General features: G+C 37.4%; 1 protein-coding gene across 1 annotated transcript in view; it reads right to left on the bottom strand.

Moving 5' to 3' along the window:
• Window positions 1–18,963, bottom strand: part of ARHGEF33 (Rho guanine nucleotide exchange factor 33) — a 29,168-nt gene extending 10,205 nt beyond the window's left edge. Inside the window, exons 1-11 of the mRNA XM_087719107.1 lie at window positions 18,832–18,963; window positions 14,570–14,619; window positions 11,037–11,201; window positions 9,894–10,015; window positions 8,878–9,020; window positions 6,807–6,851; window positions 4,335–4,553; window positions 2,868–2,994; window positions 1,791–1,923; window positions 1,172–1,255; window positions 282–365 (exon numbers count right to left, since the gene is read on the bottom strand). Coding sequence (XP_087575233.1) covers window positions 282–365; window positions 1,172–1,255; window positions 1,791–1,923; window positions 2,868–2,994; window positions 4,335–4,553; window positions 6,807–6,851; window positions 8,878–9,020; window positions 9,894–10,015; window positions 11,037–11,201; window positions 14,570–14,619; window positions 18,832–18,889 — 1,230 coding nt within the window. The 5' untranslated portion in view covers window positions 18,890–18,963. The remainder of the gene's footprint in view (window positions 1–281; window positions 366–1,171; window positions 1,256–1,790; window positions 1,924–2,867; window positions 2,995–4,334; window positions 4,554–6,806; window positions 6,852–8,877; window positions 9,021–9,893; window positions 10,016–11,036; window positions 11,202–14,569; window positions 14,620–18,831) is intronic.
• Between the last annotated feature and the right edge of the window lie 845 nt (window positions 18,964–19,808).

The raw sequence follows: 19,808 nt of genomic DNA, 5'->3' as shown, positions 1-19,808 counted from the left end.
GTCTTCTGAAAGGTCTATGGAGAGTTGTATGGTAAAACAGACCCTCCTCCAAAACACTGTAGCAAGGCGACACAACATATTGTAGCTTCCTGTATTTCTAAAACCCACATTATCTATGAAGAATTGAGATATTTCCTAATGTATAACCATTAACACAGGGATGGGGAACTTGTTTCTAGCTACTGTCCCTGATAGGATCTATAATACAACTGCATCTGGAAGGGCTAAAGCTTTCTCACATTTTAATTAAAGAAAGGTCAATTAAAGTTATTAGAACTTACTTGCAAATGAAGAAGATATTCTGGAATGCGTTGGACAATATGGAAGAAAAATAGGTAGAGATCAGACTTGGTTTCTTCCTCAATCTGTTGATGCGGGAAAGTAAAACAAATTTAAATCAGTTATAAATTAGAGATGAGTTCTGTTAAATGCAGAAATAGGTGCATATTTTTATAAACAATAGTCATTAAATTGATGCATGAAAACATGTGGATTTAGTATCTGTAACAATTAGTAAATCTATCACTGTTTACTTATTTCTAAATCTCTATGCTTAAAAACACTGTTAAAGTTGGAGATAGGACTACCACAATGTACTCCTATGTGGATCAATCTTCAAAAACAATTCATACATTGTAAATTAATTGAAAATGAAACGCTAAGGATTTTATTAGAGATTGGACATTACATATGTGATTCTGTATTTTCATTCAGATAAGGCTAACTGTTCTGAATGTCTGTGAAGCTTTAATCTATAACTGTGAATGTGGAAATAGAAAAACAAAACATATGAATATAGTATTGTAGAACCCCCCCCCCCCAAAAAAAAACAATGCAAAGTTTATAACCCTTGTGATGACAGAGATCCACCCAAAGCCCACTGTATGATCATTGGAATAGGAATGAGATCATTAACAAATTTAAGTTATTTTTCCCAAACCAGCAAAAATCTGATGGACATATGTTGCTCATCCTCTTGGTGGGATCTCTTTCAATAGCAGAAACATGTCCATATGTTCCTATGTGTCTCTAGCACTGCTCTTTCTTGCAATTCATGCAAAAATTCCATATCATTCACGCTTAAAGGGGTCTGGATCAGAAACAATTACAGTGTTTTCTCTTCAAATAATACAATTGCAGGAAACAAATTATTCAACAAACCAAAACTCACCTTTTTCAAAATCACCAAATGGATCAAAGAGATATATTCTGGCAAGTCCCTCAAGTAAGCAATATAATAATCCAAAAAACTGTTCTGAGAAGAGAAATTATAAAGGTTCCTCAGAATTCTTAAGCATGTGCCTGATACCAATTTCCTATTATCCTTAAATCTACAAATACAGGTCAAGAATAGGATTCTGTTTCTTTGGATTTTAGGTACAGGAAGCAATGTCACATATTATATCCTACCACACATTAAGGTAATTAGTATTCAAATATCTCCCTCCCTCTCTCCCCCCTCTCTCTCATGCAGTGATGGGTTCCTACCAGTTTGGACTGGTTTGGCCAAACCGGTAGTGGTTTTTGGCCTGGGTCGCTGGAACTGGCAGAGACCCAGACCTGCCATGCCCACGAACCAGTTCTCCGGGAGGCGCCATAGATGCTGCCATCTTGTTTTTCGCTTCTGCCACGAGCGAGGCAGTAGTGCCTGCCGGAACCCAACCCAAGTGTATTTTAATAAGAGATTCCAAAAAAGTATCTATACACATACATGCAAACACATTGATTTGAGTCATTCATAGTACAATAATTCCTTGAACAACTATTATTTATTTTCCTTCAAAAAATACCTCATCATTGGTCAATCTGAGAAATATGTCTCCTAGGATTCCTTGTTGAGGCCAACTTAACACTCTTTCCTGCAAGGCATGAAGTAACTCTACATGTTGCTGGACCAAGTATCGCAAAGAATTGGGGAAGAAACTGCAATCAGAAAACGGGGGAAATTTTTTTTCACAGAGATACTAGTAAAAATACAGAATAACAGCTAAAATAATATCCAGTAGGAAAGCTGTAAGAGGTGTACAGATAGTCCTCAACTTACAACAGTTCACTTAGTGACAGTTTAAAGTTACAATAGCTCTGAAAAAAGTGACTTAGGACTGTTTTTCACACATACAACAATTGAACATTCCTATTGTCATGTGATCAAAATTCAGATACTTGGCAACTGACTCATATTAACAACGGTTGCAGTGTCCCTGGATCATGTGATCGCCTTTTGCAACCTTCTGACAAGCAAAGTCAGTGGGAAAGCCAGATGAATTTAACTGTACCATGTGATTTGATCCTTTAGGTGTCATCTGACTGTATTACAGTTGGAATGTTTGATGAAGTCATCAGATTGTATTTTTGGCTAAACTGTATCAGGATAAGAAGAGTCCAACACTCATTTCATAGTGGTACAACTAAAGATTCTGTACAGCAGTTTCAGATATGTGGTAGGATCCAGAACCTAGAGATGTTCTGAGTTTTCATTAAACAAAAGTGGGAAACAGCAGCATTAAATAGGGCCTTGTGGGAAAGCTTTTCTTCATGGAATTTCTTTTTAAATTGTGGGATTGCTGTTGCCACAAAGGGAAATTCTGTCCACAAAAAACAGTTGGTAATTTATCCTTTCTGTGAAGAAATACTGAGAAATCATCCACCCAATTCTACTGCTCATAAATGTAGCGGAGAACTCTGAAAAGCCATTTGGACCCATCTCTATAATAATATTAGCAATAAGATGGGTCCCCACAGGCAGGTGACAGATGGCCAATGAAGGGAAGTCTAGAGAGAATGAAATACTGATGTTTTAAAAGAAAATGTGATTCTGGTACCCAAAGAAAATCATAGTATATAAGAAAGTACAAGGAATACTGTACCTTTCCTTTGTATTTCTTTTCACTTCTGTTCCTTGCAATGTGGATTTAACTTTCAGAATAAGAGAGAGGCTGACAACATACTTTCTTTCAGACTCTAGTAAATCCAAAGCAATATTTTGCCTTTTAGCTGTGACAGAACAAAGATAATTTTGGTTTGCTAGATTAAGACACATTATCATGTCATTCCTTTTTTAAACAAACCCTCAATATAAGAGAATATTAGCAAACAGTAAAATCGAAGAGTTAACTAGCTGCCATTGCAACTTCTTTCAGAATACTGTGGTCTGCATTACAGGTTGTCCTCAACTTACAACAGTTCATTTAGTGACCATCCAAAGTTACAACGGCACTGAAAAAAGTGATGGATGACCATTTTTCACACTTACTATCACTGCAGCATCCTCATGGTCATGTGATCAAAATTCAGATGCTTGGCAACTGGCATGAGTTTATGACAGTTGCAGTGTCTTAGTGTCATTTGAATCACCTTCTGTGACCTTCTAACAAGGAAGGCAATGTGGAAGTCAGATTCACTTAACAATCTAAATAAGAGTTACTAACTTAACAATTGCAGTGCCTCACTTAACAATTGTGGTAATAAAGGTCATAAAATAGGGCAGAACTCACTTAACAAATGTCTCACTTAGCAACACAAATTTTGGGCACAATTGCAGTGATAAGTTGAGGAATACCTGTATTTTTAATAAGGAGGGAAGAAACTACTGCCTACACAGACCTGCAATTCAAATAAAAAGTACATATTTGTTTGCTTCTTGCTTCTATCTCTTATATAATATAATAGTCTGCATGGACTTCCAGTTATTTATAACAATAAAATAACACATTAAAAAAGAGAAGGATATAATAATATAGTCATGCTATGGCATACATTGATTTCTCCCCAAATTCTCAGCTGTATGAATTTTCATTAGGGTGAATGCTGAGGAGATTGTTCCATAATGGAGGAGGAGATTGTTCCATAATGTAGGGACCACAACAGAAACAAAAATGTTCTGAAAGCCCTTTGCCCTCTATAACTTCTTGGCGGTGGCAGGAGGGAACCCTTCATTGATTTGGTTAGCAAGAACGTGCCAAATGAGTCAATAGCAGTAGACTTAGCAGTAGACTTATATACCGCTTCATAGGCCTTTCAGGCCTCTCTAAGCGGTTTACAGAGAGTCAGCATATTGCCCCCAACAATCTGGGTCCTCATTTTACCCACCTCGGAAGGATGGAAGGCTGAGTCAACCCTGAGCCGGTGAGATTTGAACCGCTGACCTGCTGATCTAGCAGTAGCCTGCAGTGCTGCATTTAACCACTGCGCCACCTTGGCTCATAATTCCGAGTCAATTCCATACAGAGAAGTATGTATCTTTGTATCTATAACTGAAACTGAACTGTAAATCATACACACAATTGACACCAGAGAGAATTCTTCAGTCTCCTGGCCATTTCTATTTTTCTCACCTGCAACAGAGGAGTCCCACATCAAATTCTCTACTGAGCTATATCTACTTGGAGCCAGATCCTTCTGCCGATCACTGAGGTTCTTTGAAATATATTCATCATTCCTCTCCTTACTGTCTTTGGCCTGTTTCCATATTGCTGCCTGGCCCTTTGATGAAGCATCGCCTGAAGAGGAAACTGTGACGTTCTCTTCTCTGTCCAGATTTGTACTGGTTACACCTAAAATTAGAACATAGTATTAGTGGGAATAGTTTTAGTGGCCATTTGGCCTGTTAAACTAGACTAAAAGCTACTGGTCAAACCCTTGAAGCCATGTCAACCTTTGGGATGCAAGAACTTTAAATATTTACATATTTCGCATCTCTCAATCTATCTAAATTTCTCCAGGAAAAGAGAAAGTTGAACAGGTGTTTTAGGCCCTGTGAAAGTTGTGCCATTTTCATTATTTTTTTGCAAAAGTTCTCAAATGAGTTTGTGTAGAACAGTTATAACTTACAGTCAAGCTTCAGTTTATGATTTTCACACAGACTTTCCTATTTTGTCTTTGAACAACTCCTGTACCTTATCAGGATTATTTCAATGCTAGTATCTACATATAAAGCTACATCTGCATGCAGATTAAAAGAAACCTGAATTTAGAGAAGCACAAATGCACTACTACAACAATCCAGAAGGCCAGAAAAAGTGAACAGACTGTCTATACAATATTATCTAAAAAATGGATAACCACACAACTTTATCAAAAAGTGCCTGAATATTCAAAGCAGTACAGCACAACCAATACAAGCCATGGAAAGGATAACACTACCATACATCAAAATATCTCAGAAACAACCAACAGACTATTACAACCAGAAGGCGTCACTATAGCACACCAACCGATTCAAGCCCTCCAAAACATCTTTAGTAAATCAAAAGATCCAGTAGCTCAAGAAGGAGGGAAAAGAGTCAATAACAAAATACAATGTAAAGACTATAACAGCCACCATGTAGGACAGACAGGAAACTAGCAAAGTACATCAATGAACACTGACTAGTAGTCAGAAGATACAATGAAAACTCCCTAATTTCACAACACATGGACAGACTCAACCATAGTGTTAACGTCTTTTCCATACATTTGTCCAATTCTCTTTTAAAAATATTTAAACCGGTGACCATCACCATATCTGAAAGCAATTATTTCAAAATTTAACTATGTGATGTTTAAGGCAATACCATAATATGACTCCCTTAGTCCTGAATATTTTTGCATTAAAATCAATGAATGGTCCCAAGTTTTAGACCATGAGATGGAGAAAAACATATTACTGTAGATAAATTTCAAAGATGGAACAAGATGCACAAATCAGGATGACGGAAACGACAGCCACTCAATCTTGGAGGGATTGAGCTTGAGCCTGTTCCTCCCCATCCAGATCAGCACAGCCTCCAGGCATTGGAACATAACATCGAGGGCATCGTTTGGGTGGTTTGGGGTAGAGATGAAAGGTTGGGTATCATCAGCATATTGATGATACCATATCCCAAAACCACGGATGATCTCACCCAGTGGTTTCATATATATGTTGAACAGGAGGGGTGAGAGAACCGACCCTTGGGGCACCCCACAAGTGAAGCGCCTCGGGTAGATCCCTGCCCTCCAGTCAACACAAACTGCGACCGATCCAACAGGTAGGAGGAAAACCACTGTAAAATGGTGCCCCCCACTCCCAACCCTCTGAGTCGTCGCAGTAGGATACCATGGTCGATGATATCAAAAGCCGCTGAGAGGTCTAATAGGACCAGGACAGAGGAACAGCCTCTGTCCCGGGCCCACCAGAGATCATCGACCAACACGACCAATGTCGTCTCCGTGCTGTATCCAGGCCTGAAACCTGACTGAAACGGATCCAGGTAGACAGCTTCCTCCAGGTACTGGGGAAGCTGACATGCTACCGCATTCTCAACAACCTTCGCTACAAAGCGAAGGTTGGAGACCGGACAATAGTTGGCTAAAGAAGCTGGGTCCAGAGAAGGCTTCTTAAGGAGGGGCCTCACCACCGCCTCCTTCAAGGTGGTGGGAAAGAACCCCTCTCTCAACGAAGCATTGGTAATCACCTGGAGCCAGCCTCGTGTCACCTCCTGGAAAGCCGAGACTAATCAAGAGGGACACGGGTCCAGCACACAAGTGGCAGCACTGAGTCTCCCCATAATCCTGTCCATGCCCTCAGGGGTCACAGGTTCAAACTCATCCCAGATGGTGTCCACAAGATTCATCCCCGTCGACTCGCCCAAATCTACCCAGTCAGAGTCCAAGCCTGTCTGGGTCTGAGTGATTTTATCCTGAAGATACTGAACAAATTCTTCAGCCCTACCCTGCAAGGGGTCTTTCCACTACAACACTATTCATCAATGGTGTTGGTGTTTTACACCTTTCTTGAAAATACTTATCAGAGAACATTATCTATAAAAAAATGCAGTTCCACTCACCTCTCATATTGCTTTCTCCTAGTCTTCTAGGCATGCAATCAGAGACTGAGTAAAAACAGGAGATTAGGTTACATGCAAGGAAAACTCAATAAAACAAACTTTTTACAAAGGCTTAGATTTAAATTGAGAAAAATCTTTCCAAACTTTTGGTTTCTAGAATTTGTTTCTGTGAATTTCAGTCTCGACACTTATCATTACTGACTGCTTGTGTGAAAAGACCAATTTGGAAATAATGTGGAAAATTAAGAATTAATTAATTAATTAATACTTATATGTATCTAGTACAATTTTTCTCAACTTCAGTGCTGATTGGAGAATTCTTGCAGTTGAAGTCTACACATTGTAAAGTTGCTAAGGTTGACAAACTCTGAATGAATGGCCCCTCCTTCATAAAAAGACTTGTATGGCATACGATTGTATCCAAGCTGTTATTGATACCCTTAAACTCACTTATATGGTCCTTCATTTTAAGGAATGATACATGGCTGCATTACTGCCATCCTGGGCAATTCAGATATTGTTTAATGTAAAGATTAATATTGTATAAATCTGCTTGGGAAGATAATTAGAAAGATAATTAAGAAAGAGATAAGGGACAAAGTCATGACTGTCCTGTTATCCAATAATACAGGACTTTTTCAAAGCATCAATAACCAAACACCTTCTGTTCTGGGAATAGTAATACTATTATGCATAGATGGTAACTAATATTCTGGAAATATTGAGTGATTTCCTGCAAGAGAACTTTAAACTGTACTTAAATTTCTCAGTTTTTACTTAAAAGGTTGGTTTTTCCTTTTTAGTAAAGAGAGTTGTCGTGGCGCAGTGTAATGTAGCATTGCAGGCAAATTCGCTGACTGCCGATTGCCAGCAGTTCAACATTCTCACTGGCTCAAGATTGACTCAGCCTTCTGTCCTCCCAGGTCGGTAAAATGAGGACCCAGATGGTTGGGGGCCATATACTAACTCTGTAAACTGCTTAGAGAGGGTTGGAAAGCACTGTGAAGTGGTGTATAAGTCTAATTGTTATTGCTAAGAGATATTGCTGTTTTCTTTTTTAATATTTTGACACACTTTTTACACATTGATTACTTTTTTAACAACAGTACCCCATTTTGTGAATCTTGGTTCATCACAGGTCTTCACAAATATAGGACTACAAACTACATTCTTCTTCTTTTGATGAGTCCTTTGTTAATTTTGCTCTCTTTATTTTTGTTTCCTATCAGATTTCCTGTTGTTATAATTCCTCTTCTATATCCACTCTCCAAAGTCAAAGCAATAATTTCTCAGTTGTACATTTCTTAGTATTCATTCTTTCCTCCTCCCTCGATAGTCTAACTATCTAGCCTTTTGCTTTTGTTATATTTACCCAGCAAAAAGTCTCTGTCAGAAAAGGCTATATTTTTCATTGTTTGTTTCCCCCCTCCCCCGCCAGCTCCCCGTACATGCAAGGGAACCTCTGTAGTCTGAATTAAATGGTCCTTGTGTTGGAAAGTACACATTGTACCATACTAAAACATGTTCCTGGGGCAGCTGTATCAGTTTGACAACAGCCTGTCCTCCAGCAAATATTAGCCAAAGTTGCTAGGGAAAAAGAGTTCCCACAGAGAAGCAAATGTGTCTGAAAAGAATTGTACACCATGAACACAGTCATTTGCAGATGGATATAGAAACGTGCATCCTAAGCAAACATTCAACTCTTACCCACAAATAGTCTCCTTTATTGCAATAATCCATACTTCATACTATACACTGCTCATATATGGAAGAGAAGAGACAGATGGGCATCTTTTTGAAGCAGCGGGGATATAAAATATTTCTCTTTATTACACATACCAAAGCATTAAAATGGCCCTTTGTCTTCCCAAAGGTTAAGCTCCAATAATAAACAAAAATACTGGGCAATTTGCTGTCTCAGGATTACCACGCCCAGTGTAAAGTTCCTCCAGGTAAGCAATGGCTCGGGAACAGGAAAACAGAAATAAGGGAGGAAGGCCCTTTTGCATACTGTAAGTCGCTCTCCGGTACACATAATAGAACAGGATATAAAAGCCAATAAAACCACTACCTTTCTCATATGTTGCATTGTGCAAAAGCTTGACAAAATCTTCATTAATTAAAACTGGTTCTGGAAGTTTCAGGGCTCGAAAGGGGCTTCCTTGCAGAGGAGTGGGCACAGTCTGGGAACCATGCTCCTCTTTTTGAATCCTTCTGAGGAAAAAAATATATTAAAAAGCAAAACCGCCAAGAGATATCTCTGGGAAGATACAATGGCTGTTTTGGGGCTCACATCAATGGCACTGTATCAATAAACACATTTTGGGTTCCCTGTATATTACAGTGCATTAATAGTAATAGCTCATATGACATCAGCAAATTAAATCCATTGATTATGGCTAACTTGGTATTGTGCTGCTTTCTTCAATCTCAGCCCAGCATCTAATAGGGGACCTGGAGCCACACTGATCCCTCAGCTGCTCTCTTGAACATACTGCCAGCCCTCTCGCCCATAGCTGAATAAATGTGCTAAATTAATAATATAGCTTCACCAATATGGTACCCACCCTAGAGGTGGTATTCAGCAGGCTCTGACCAGTTCTGGAGAACTGGTAGAGGAAATTTTGGGTAGGTTGGAGAACCGGTAAATACCACCTTTGACTGGCCCCACCCCCATCTATTTTCTGCCTCCCGAGTCCCAGCTGAGCAGGAGGAAATGTGTATTTTGCAGTATCCTTCCTCTGGAGTGGGGAGGGAATGGAGATTTTACAGTATCCTTCCCCTGCCACGCCCACAAAGCCATGACACACCCACCAAGCCACACCCACAGAACCGGTAGCAAAAAAAATTGAATCCCACCACTGACCCACCCAATTAAACTACACTTGATGTTTTCAGCCAGATAGATGGACCCTCCCTTCTTTTCTCTTATCTAGTATATTGGAATCAGACTTTTTAGAAAATAAGTAAATATTACATTACTTTTTCTTATATTCCAGCAAATACATTAGATAAGAGAAAAGAAGAGCTGTAAACCCAAAGCTGTTCTGAAATTATAAAGGGCTTTGAAAAATATTGGTCACTTACTTCACTTTGAGCTTGCGAGATTCCTTCCGTTTCTCTTGTTGCAACTGCTCGATTTTTTGCTGCATCTCTTCTTGTTTGGCGCTAATTTCCTCAATCATAGATTTGGCATCATTAAGCTCCTCCTATTTAAAAATGGTAACTTTTGACGGGTGACATGAAAACATTTGCAGCTTTGCATTTCAACTCTTTCTTACAGGAAAAGCAACCCAGATTTGTCATTATTTACACCAAATCAGAAAGAAGTATTTATAAATGTACATCATTTCAGTAGTAGATCTATTTACTACAATAGAAACACCTATACAACATCCTTCCCTCGTTCCCATTTTGGCATTGTGCTGAAAAGCTGTACTATTGATTTTTAATAATAGTCTGGGTTGCATAGTCCATCTACTTGTGGTATAAATGGTAACATCATCTATTCCAGCATATCCTAACAGGATTTTAAAAATAGGGGTGTCCCCATTATTTAGTTTGCTTTGCTTTGCATTTGTCCCATTTGTGAAAGGAAGGCGAAGTCAACGTGAGATAGAAGATGGCAGAATTTCAAATGGAAACTGAATGGTTGGCAGGTTCATATACTGTATATATATATATGAAAAGGGCAGGAAAAATTTAGTTTCTGTCAGCAGCAGCAAGTATTATGCAATCATTGGAAACTTGAATTACCCAAATATTATTAAGTTGTATATTGAAACATTTTCTTAGCTGCAAATAATTGAGTTAATAAAAACTCTTTATAAAAACACAAAAAAACAAAGGAAGAGACTGCCTGAGTCAGGGATAACAAAGAAAATTCAGAATTGTGCATCCAAGGAGAAAGAAAGAGAAGGAAAACATAGCCCACTTTGCAATAAATCTGTCCACTCCTTTTTCAAATGTTACGTGCCAAATTGAAGAAGGCTGAGAGAGGCTAATTTACCTAGGGGTAGCATAGGATACTGGTATTAATTAAGCAGAAAGTTAAGTTAGAGCATTGTTTGCTACACTAATTGTTAATAATCCTGTGAATGAGCCTGTTCAACACATACCAGGCCATCTCCTTGTCAGTAAGTAGTCATTTTGTACTTATAGCTTTTCATGTAGCAAGCCATCTGTTTTTGACCTTCTAAAACTAGTGCCCCAGAATACTTGAATGCCTACCTTGAAATCATTTAAACAATTTTTCATCTCAGCCACTTTTTCCTCCATTGCACACCGGCAGCTTTGAACTTTCTCCTCAAGAGCATACTCTCCATGTTGAATTCTTGAAAGTTCCTGCATTGCTTCAGTGAAGCTACTTTTAAGTTCAGAAGCCAGAGCCTGCAACTGATGAGTCAAAACCCACATGAATTCTCAGTGAGTTGGAAAACAAGATGCATTCTATTATTTAACCCATACAGTCTTCTCTTTATTATGACATTCCTCCCTAATCCAGATATGTATAAATAATAGAGGCTTGATATAATATTTGGGGATGGTGAAGGCTACCATAAAAAGTGCTAAGGTGGTATGGCTTTTATTTTGCTCTTTCTTTTAAAAATATTATCTGGGTCTTTCATTAGGATTTGTATGTTTCCTACCTAAAAATAACAATTAATGTTCAATTTAATAACAGGAGTAGTTAGGTTGTTGAAATGAGGGTGGCGAGCTATAATCCAAGGATTGTTGATTGATACCATTGATCAAGTCTATAATTATTGTTAGGAATATAATCTAACGGTTGGGTTGACAATATATAAATCATGTAACAATGTTGTACCTGTTTCTTTAAATCATACTGTAAAATGTGATTGGTTGCTGTTTTCCTCAATCGGCCATAAGAGGGAGCCAGAGAAAGATCTTATCCATTATCTGCTATCCAACCTTTCTATCTGATTTATCAGGAAGTGAATCCAATATCTACAGCATGCCCTCTCCCACAGAATTAGACATTTCTTACAAATGGTACTAATCTTACTGATATCCAAGTAATCTCTATATTTAATATCATACCAGTTTTTCTTGTCAATTAATTACTAAAACATCTTGGCTTTTCCTTTCCCCCTGTTGGGGTAGGAGGTCCCCCCTAGCCAATCTTGTCTTGATCTATAATTCCTCCAGCAGAATATGTTTCAGTGTTTAACTTTGGTACAATGACTAGTCATTTAAGTATATTAGAAATAGTTTACACTCTGGAGAGGAAGGTTTGCAAAGTCTGATCAAAATGGAGAAATTTCCAGATCTGCCTCTAAACACAATCCTTGTACTCTCGTTGCCACCACCTGCAATTCAGTGATGGTGCCTCAGTTGTAGCCAACAAAGTTAAGCTCCTAGCAAATCACAGGAAAAAGTTATCTTCCCTTAGCCATGCTTACATTTCAGGAAAAGTGTGTGTGTGTGTGTGTGTGTGTGTGTGTGTGTGTGTGTGTGTGTTGTATTTGTGCTGATAAATAAATAAAGGGAGACTAGTATAGATCTATTTCAAGCTATTTAGCTCTCATCAGCTAGCTATACCCTTACTGGGATTAGAACCTGTGCTGTATTGCATCTTAGGCAGATGTGTTAACCATTAAGCCACAGAGTTCTTCTCCTTATCAGCTGAGCCAGGGAGAAAGGTATATATTTAAAGTCACAACCCCTGGTATGCTCCCTATTCTATTCTTAAGTTCTTCAGGAACTTAAGGCAATATACATAGTAATCCTTCTTCCAATATTTTCCCCATAGCAACCCTGCAAAGTAGGTTAGGCTAAAAATGCATGACTGGCAAAAAGCCAACAAGTGAACTTCTGTGGCCAAGAGCAGACTTGAACTGGGATCTTCCCATTGCTAGTCCATCATCTTAACTACTAGACTACACTGGCCAGTTTCATACGAAACCAGGCAGCATAGCAGCTCATCAGCCATGCACAGTGGATTGCTAATCATGTGACAAAAATGGTGTGAAAGTCTAAGCAGGTAATAGATTATCATGTTCCTTTTTAAATCTTCCATTCAATCATGCCCAATCCTTGGAGACTGTCTGAACATGCAGTATTCTTGGCAGGTTTTTCAGAAGTAGCTTCCTTCCCAGGGCTGAGAGAAAGTGACTTAAGGTCACTCAGCTGTTTCATGCCCAAGGGAACTACAACCGGTTAGAACCGGCAGGAACCCACCTCTGCATTCATCCTATAGTACAATCCTCTATCTAGAATCCAGAACTCTCTGTGTTAGTGTAGAAAACAATGGGTGTAACCTGCCACACACCCCAGGTGTCTTCCGTCATCCAATCAGGAAGCTAAAAGAATTGACCAAGCATGAGCAGAATGAAACAATTGAAATCTACTGAGCCCCTATATGAAAAAGCAATTCTCTAGTCTACTTCATACACTGAATCTTGCCATTCATCACAAGCCACTAATATTTCAATACTACTACAGTACAGTTACCAGGTTTCCCTCATCCCCTTCTTTTGGGAGGAAAGTTGATTTGGTTTTAAAGTGGTTTGACTTTGGCCCTTAGATAGTAGTTTAAAAGACAAATAGGTGAATAAGCTAAAGGTTGTGGTTATTGGTTTTACTGTATTTTTTAAAATTCGGAATCCTGAAATTTTGAGAAAAAATGACAATTTTAATTACATCTTATTTAAAAGCAATTTCTTTTTCTGCAATGGGATTCCAAATCCTAAAAAAAAAACCACCACCCTTTTCTTTCTGCCACATAAATTCAGCTAAAATGCACCCTCCTAAAGAAAAATTCTCCCTTATTTCTTACAACTTTCTTGAAAAGCATTTGGAACCATTCTCAGTGCAAGGAATAATCAACATATACTCTACTTCACTAATTTTTGCTGAACTTCCTTCAGGACCGCATAATTAATGGGGAAGTCCAATAATAAGTACAGGTACATGGGTATTACATGTCATCCATCATTTTCCCAGGCCAAGCCTACTGTGATTTATCCCAAAAACAAGAATTACAATAAACATTCTTTCCCTGTTCATTCTACTTGTTTCTTCATCCATCCCTCTGTTTCTTTTTCATTACAAGCCCATGAAAAATGTGCCAGAGAAACTTAGTATCAAACCACCCTGCACAAAATACTGCAACAACAAACTTGTAATGTGAAGCTTTGCGCTCAAGATTATTCTGAGGCCACATGCATTATCGCCATCATCTAGGTTTTGTGTCCTATTTATCAAATGTATTCAAGAAGAGGGTGGGTAGACATTCTCTGCAGAATGCTGTAGCTTGTGTATCTTCACAAGCATTTAGGCTCTCCTGATTCTACTATTCTCTTTTACTGCCTCTATTTCAGAAATCTCAAGTGAATAGCCTTAAATTCAGTTGAAAATAGTGGATTTTAAACATTAATCTTTTTTAAGATTTCTGTACTTTGTCGACTATCTTGGTCTGGTAGATATCCAATGGGGTAGCTTTGCGTATGTGCAATTCCTATAATACCCTACACAGGGTATTATAGGAAACGGGCAGGGAAATATACACATGTCGTGAAAAGTTAAGTTATAGTCTTGATAAGCTCCATAAAACAGAATGAGAAGGGATGATGTTTTAAATATAAAAATATATCTTATTAGTATAATTACTAATAATTATGATTAATTTGTTTTATACTGATTTTTAAAATTTAGTTTGAATTACACTTTGATTTCGGAAGTCTGACTAATTCTTTATATAACTGGGATTCTTTAACGCATTTTATTCATTATTTTTTTACCTGGGCAATTTGTGTTGCAGGGTTAATCACTGGCACACTTTCAGTTTCTCCTGTGGGAATAAAAAACTTCAGTCAATTAACCTGATTTATTAGACTTTCTCTCTCTATATATAGAAATGGGAGCAGAGTGATTTGCAATTTGTTCAAGATGTGAAGTTGTCCCTTTTGTAGAACACACAGTCCTGTTTTGAACCTCTGATACCTTTTTGTATAATCTACACATTACAGGATTGTTCTGCAATAGTATGTCTGTGTGTACAATATATCTATAGAGATGCTATGATATCCACAAAGGAGGTGGAAAAATAAACAAGATGGCAACCACACAATAAAAACCATACACCTTTTTTATGGTGTGTTGCACCCAAAAAACAGGATGTCAGTTGTGAGCTCCCCACCCCTTCATTTTGACCTTTTAAAATACCTAATATCCCTGCAGCTGTGCATTAGATTTTCAAATACTTTAAATTTAGTCTTAATTCCTTTCTGAGATTATTTACTCCTAGATGTCTAAATATGCACCTAAAATCCCTTTCTCATGTTTTTCACCTTCCAAAACTTCCTGCTAAGATATAGACTGGCAAGTCTACTGGTTTAATATATTTAAAAATACATTTTTTCTATCCATTTAGAAGACAAAAACTATTGCACAAATGTTATTAGACATTTGTGCAAAAGTTTTACAAGAAAGATTGGTATATAAAACAAATCTAAATACTGTGCTGCATAACAAACCTTATAAAACTGGAAATGACTATTTTCTCCCAATCAGACTCCCCTCCAATTTATTGGGAATGATGAGAATTTTAGTTGTGTTAATCGGAAGTATACTGGATTAGATAAAAAAGAAAACCTTTTACAGTAATTGTTCACTAAAGGCATTTCTCTTAAAATTAGGATTAAGCTCTCATTAGTGAAAATCAAATCAAAATTCTGAAACTGTAAGGATTGAAAACTTTTCAGCATCTCTTATCTCAAAGACTGACATGTGTATTTTGGCCTAATTTGGCTGTTCTAAAATAGTTTCTTGCTGTTCCATCACCTTCTTACGAGAATCTTTCTAAATCTTCCAGTATACTTTAGATCCTCTTAGTTTATCATTCAAACAAGTCAATTTGCTGTCTGGGAATAGGTTAATGTATTATTTGTGGCTTGGCATTGTGTGAATTTAACCAATGTGGTTTGTAAGCTATAGATGCTTTTTTCCAAGAGGCAACTGGACTTTCTGGTTCTTCTCTGAAGATGTTTCGCTTCTTGGAGGGGTACCCTAATTCCACCATCCAGTCTTATTAACAAAGCTTCTTAGATGAGAAGTGAAACATCTTCAAAGAAAAACCAGAAAGTCCAGTTTCCCCTTGAAAAAAGCACCTTTGGGACAACCATGACCTGGATGACTGAGAATCTCCATAGACATTTGGAAGCTATAAGACAATGTGTTGACCTAATCTATTTTAAATTATCTAATAAACCACAGCTAAACAAATAGTTTAATGTGCTGAACCTGATCTAAATATATTTCATTGTCTGGTTATAAAGGATTTAATCCAGATTTACCCGAGGTCAAATGTTAAATGCTTTTTACTTCGCTACTGTCCTAGTATTTCTGTCCATTTGGTCTGTTCTGCTTAAAACAAACTTACAGTATCATTTTTACAATGAATTAGAAAGCAAATCACGTGACCCGACAAATGCGCGCACGACAAAACCGCGCCCACAAAACCGCGGCGAAAAAAAGAGCGACATTGAAATCGCGCCCACAACAGTGCGCCGACAAAACTGCGCCCACAAAAGCGCGATTAGGGTTAAGGTAAAGGTTAGGGTTAGGGTTAGGGTTAGGGTTAGGTTCAGGGTTAGGTTTAGATTTAGGTTTAGGGTTAGAGTTAGGGTTAGGGTTAGGGTTATTACGTTGTTTTCATGTTGTTTGTTGAAGGCGTGCTTCTGTCGGCGCACTGTTGTCGGTGCGCTGTTGTGGGCGTGATTTTGACGTCATTCTTTTCTAGCTGCAGTTTTGTTGGCATGCTTTTGTCGTGCACGCATTTGTCGGTGAACCAGCAAATCAATGAATGAGAAAGTCTGCATGAATTATACTTTTGAAAATCTACATCTTTTATTATACTGTACAATGGTTAGTTAGGCCTGGTTCCTGTGGGGATCATAAAATAAACCACCTCTTTATATATATAGTCTCCCTTTATTTATTTATCAGCACAAATACAACACACACACACACACACACACACACATATATATTCAATAATACGATTTTTCATTGACAGAATTATTTTTAGAAATTTAAATAAATACATTTAATGAAGTTGTAACACCGTTATTACTTATTATTTTTCAAAAATACAAATATGGGTCATAGTAGATTTGCTTTAGAAATATGCCTAACTAACCAGAAAAAAGAGAGTTTAAAGGGTTTAACAGGAGCATCTAGAAGCAGGGCAGGACACGGCAGGATAGGAAAGGAAAGCCATGACTACCATGGCAACCATTTTATTAATGTTTCAATCTCCCAATTTAGTCATTTTTCACAAAATGCCCAATATGGTTACATACATGGTTACAACACCCTAAATATGTGCAACATTCCAGAAAGCTTCTGACTTCAAAAAAAAATCAACACATCAAGATGTACAGAGATGGTTATCATTCTAATCTAAATCCTGTATCCCAATTGGGAACTCAGTTAATTGAAAACATCCTAAAATTAATTTCCACTTCAGCCAATACTAGCAAATGGGATTTGTGGGCACAGCTTTTATATAATATCCATCCACCCGCTAATGTAAAATATCTTCCAAAATATCCTAAAACATATATCAGTACAGTACAAACATAGCCCTATGTTTGTAAAAACCTGGTAGCCATTAATCTGCAAATTACAAGAGAAAGATGCTCACAACATTTCCATCTTCAAAGCCTGTAGAAAAAGGTATTGATGGCATCTTTGAAATCTAGGAGTCCGGTCAAATTAATAAACACAAGGCACTTAATCTGCTTCAATTCTTCTGATTGTTTGGGGAGTTACCACAATGATCAGAAACTACCTGGAGAAAGAGTTTTTTAAGTATGAACTGTGACAGTTTTCTCTCACTTAAAATGAAGACTATAAGCAGATTCAAAATTACTTGGGATAGGTTGGAGTAAAAATATGTAACACATACTACCCTTTTTCACAGATACAGTATCACACTTTAATCTTATTCATCATGAAATGTTTTTGCTTCAATTCCAAATTTTACATTTGAGGAATGACATAATTGCCTATCTTTGATTCTGTCTTTGATTCTATATCTACTGTGCTCTCCAACACTCATGTCTTTATCTTTTTGTATGTTTCTTTCTTTACCATAACATTTAGCCCATAACTTCTACTATTTTGTATGTTTCTTGTTGACCCTTTTAAAGGTACTATTTGCAACAGTTTGGTTGTTTTCTGGTGTGCCATTGGAGATGTTAACATTTTATATACCAATCAATATACTTTTAATTTATTGGGGAAGGATGTTCTTTTCAATTATAACATGCATAATCTTCACACGTCAATGACTTGTTTTTGTAATCATTTTCAGTAGACAAAGAAGTTTGGTGCTGGTGTAAATGAATCCTACCTGCAAAACTGGGTTCCTTCTCTTACTAGGATCAGTGCTCCTGATTAATGTGATGACTTGTTTCTCTTGTTAATTAGCTCCCTCATCCCATTCCTACTAAAGAGGCCTTGGAAGGGTTGGGGGGAGATTGTCCAATAAGGATACACAAGAGTCCTATCTCTAGATTACAGGTCTTCGTTTAACTGTTAGAACTGCAACAGAAATTGGATCGCCAATGTATGGTTCATTGTTATTTGTCTATTCAATCTCCCAAGGTTTGGACAACTGATACAGCAATATAAATTTCTATCACTATCTTCAATCATAATTTGCAATTTAGGCTTATTGTTTCTCCTCTCAATAACAAGGGCTACAGCATAGCTCTAATAACATTTATCTCAAATTGGATGTTGGGCAGAATTTATAGAATTCGTGTTAGCAACTTCTTCAAATGAGCTTTTGCTCAGGAATCAATTGGCTTCTACACGCAGAGCATTTTGTTTCCATATGTCAAAGCATTTTTTCTAGCATTTTCCATCACAGATTCCTTAAGCATCATTGTTTTTTAACCTCTATGCCTTATATTTTGAATGTTTTTTTAAATTTGCTAAATGCAATATTATGTAAGAATAAAGAAGAATTTAAGAGTTTAAATATATTAGTTACCTTCTTTTCTATTTGAGTCCATGCTTCTTAAATATGTTGGATATTGCTTCAAGTTCATTCAATATATTTCCCACTTTGAAATTTTACTGAGGGGAAAAATCCATCCCATTGTTTTAAAGAACTTTTACATATAAATTAGATGAAAGAGTTCCTAATTTTAGCAGAAGAAAAAATATAATGAGGTTATTGATTACCAGTGGAGTATATGGTATTTGGCTCTCTCTAAAACATGTTTCTATGAAAACTTTTACTGAGAAGAGAAAGCCAAGACACTTCTGGTCTCAATGAAGCACTTCAAACCAAGAACCAACCTGCTTCCATTCTTACAAGATTCTGTACTAGCCATAGTATAATCTTTGTGCTACCTGTTTGAGTAGTTATGTATATACATGGCTTCTATGGATACTCATCTCACAAGAGTAACTGGGTGGCATACAAAATTAAAACAACATTTCACCATTCTACATGACACCCAAAATTAAAACAATAAACCCAAATCATAAAAGTGGCATTACCAGCACAGGTTGCTTAACTTCCTAGCTCAAATACTTGGAAGAACGCCTGGTCTTCAGAGCCTTTTAAAGGCTAACAGGGCTGAGGCCACTTAGATGTCTGGAGGGACATAGTTTCTTGGGTCTGTTTATCTTTATATTATTTACTGTACAACCTAAATTCTCTAGGTGCAAGTGCAAGGGTAAGAGTCCTATGACCATTACATTACTTCCAGAATCTCTCAGAAATGGTTCGTGTTATGGAGAAAATAGGTACATATCAGTAGGTAGGTACACGTGAATATTTTGATCTGATGAATGAAGGCAATATATTGGCCTGAGCCTGGAAGCAATTAAGAGCCAAGGAAGGTGATATCTATATAATACATGCCAGTACAAAAACCCAGTTTAAATTCTTGTTTTTGTATTCAAACATCCCGATTCTAATAGCAGCTCTCTATATAACACATTGCAGTAATCCAAATG

The sequence above is a fragment of the Thamnophis sirtalis genome, unplaced genomic scaffold (genome assembly GCF_051295495.1).
Source record: "Thamnophis sirtalis isolate CommonGarterSnake01/CBP01778 unplaced genomic scaffold, rThaSir2_p1.2 scaffold_6, whole genome shotgun sequence".
NCBI classification, from domain to species: domain Eukaryota; kingdom Metazoa; phylum Chordata; class Lepidosauria; order Squamata; family Natricidae; genus Thamnophis; species Thamnophis sirtalis.
This window is presented reverse-complemented; position numbering and strand designations above follow the sequence as displayed.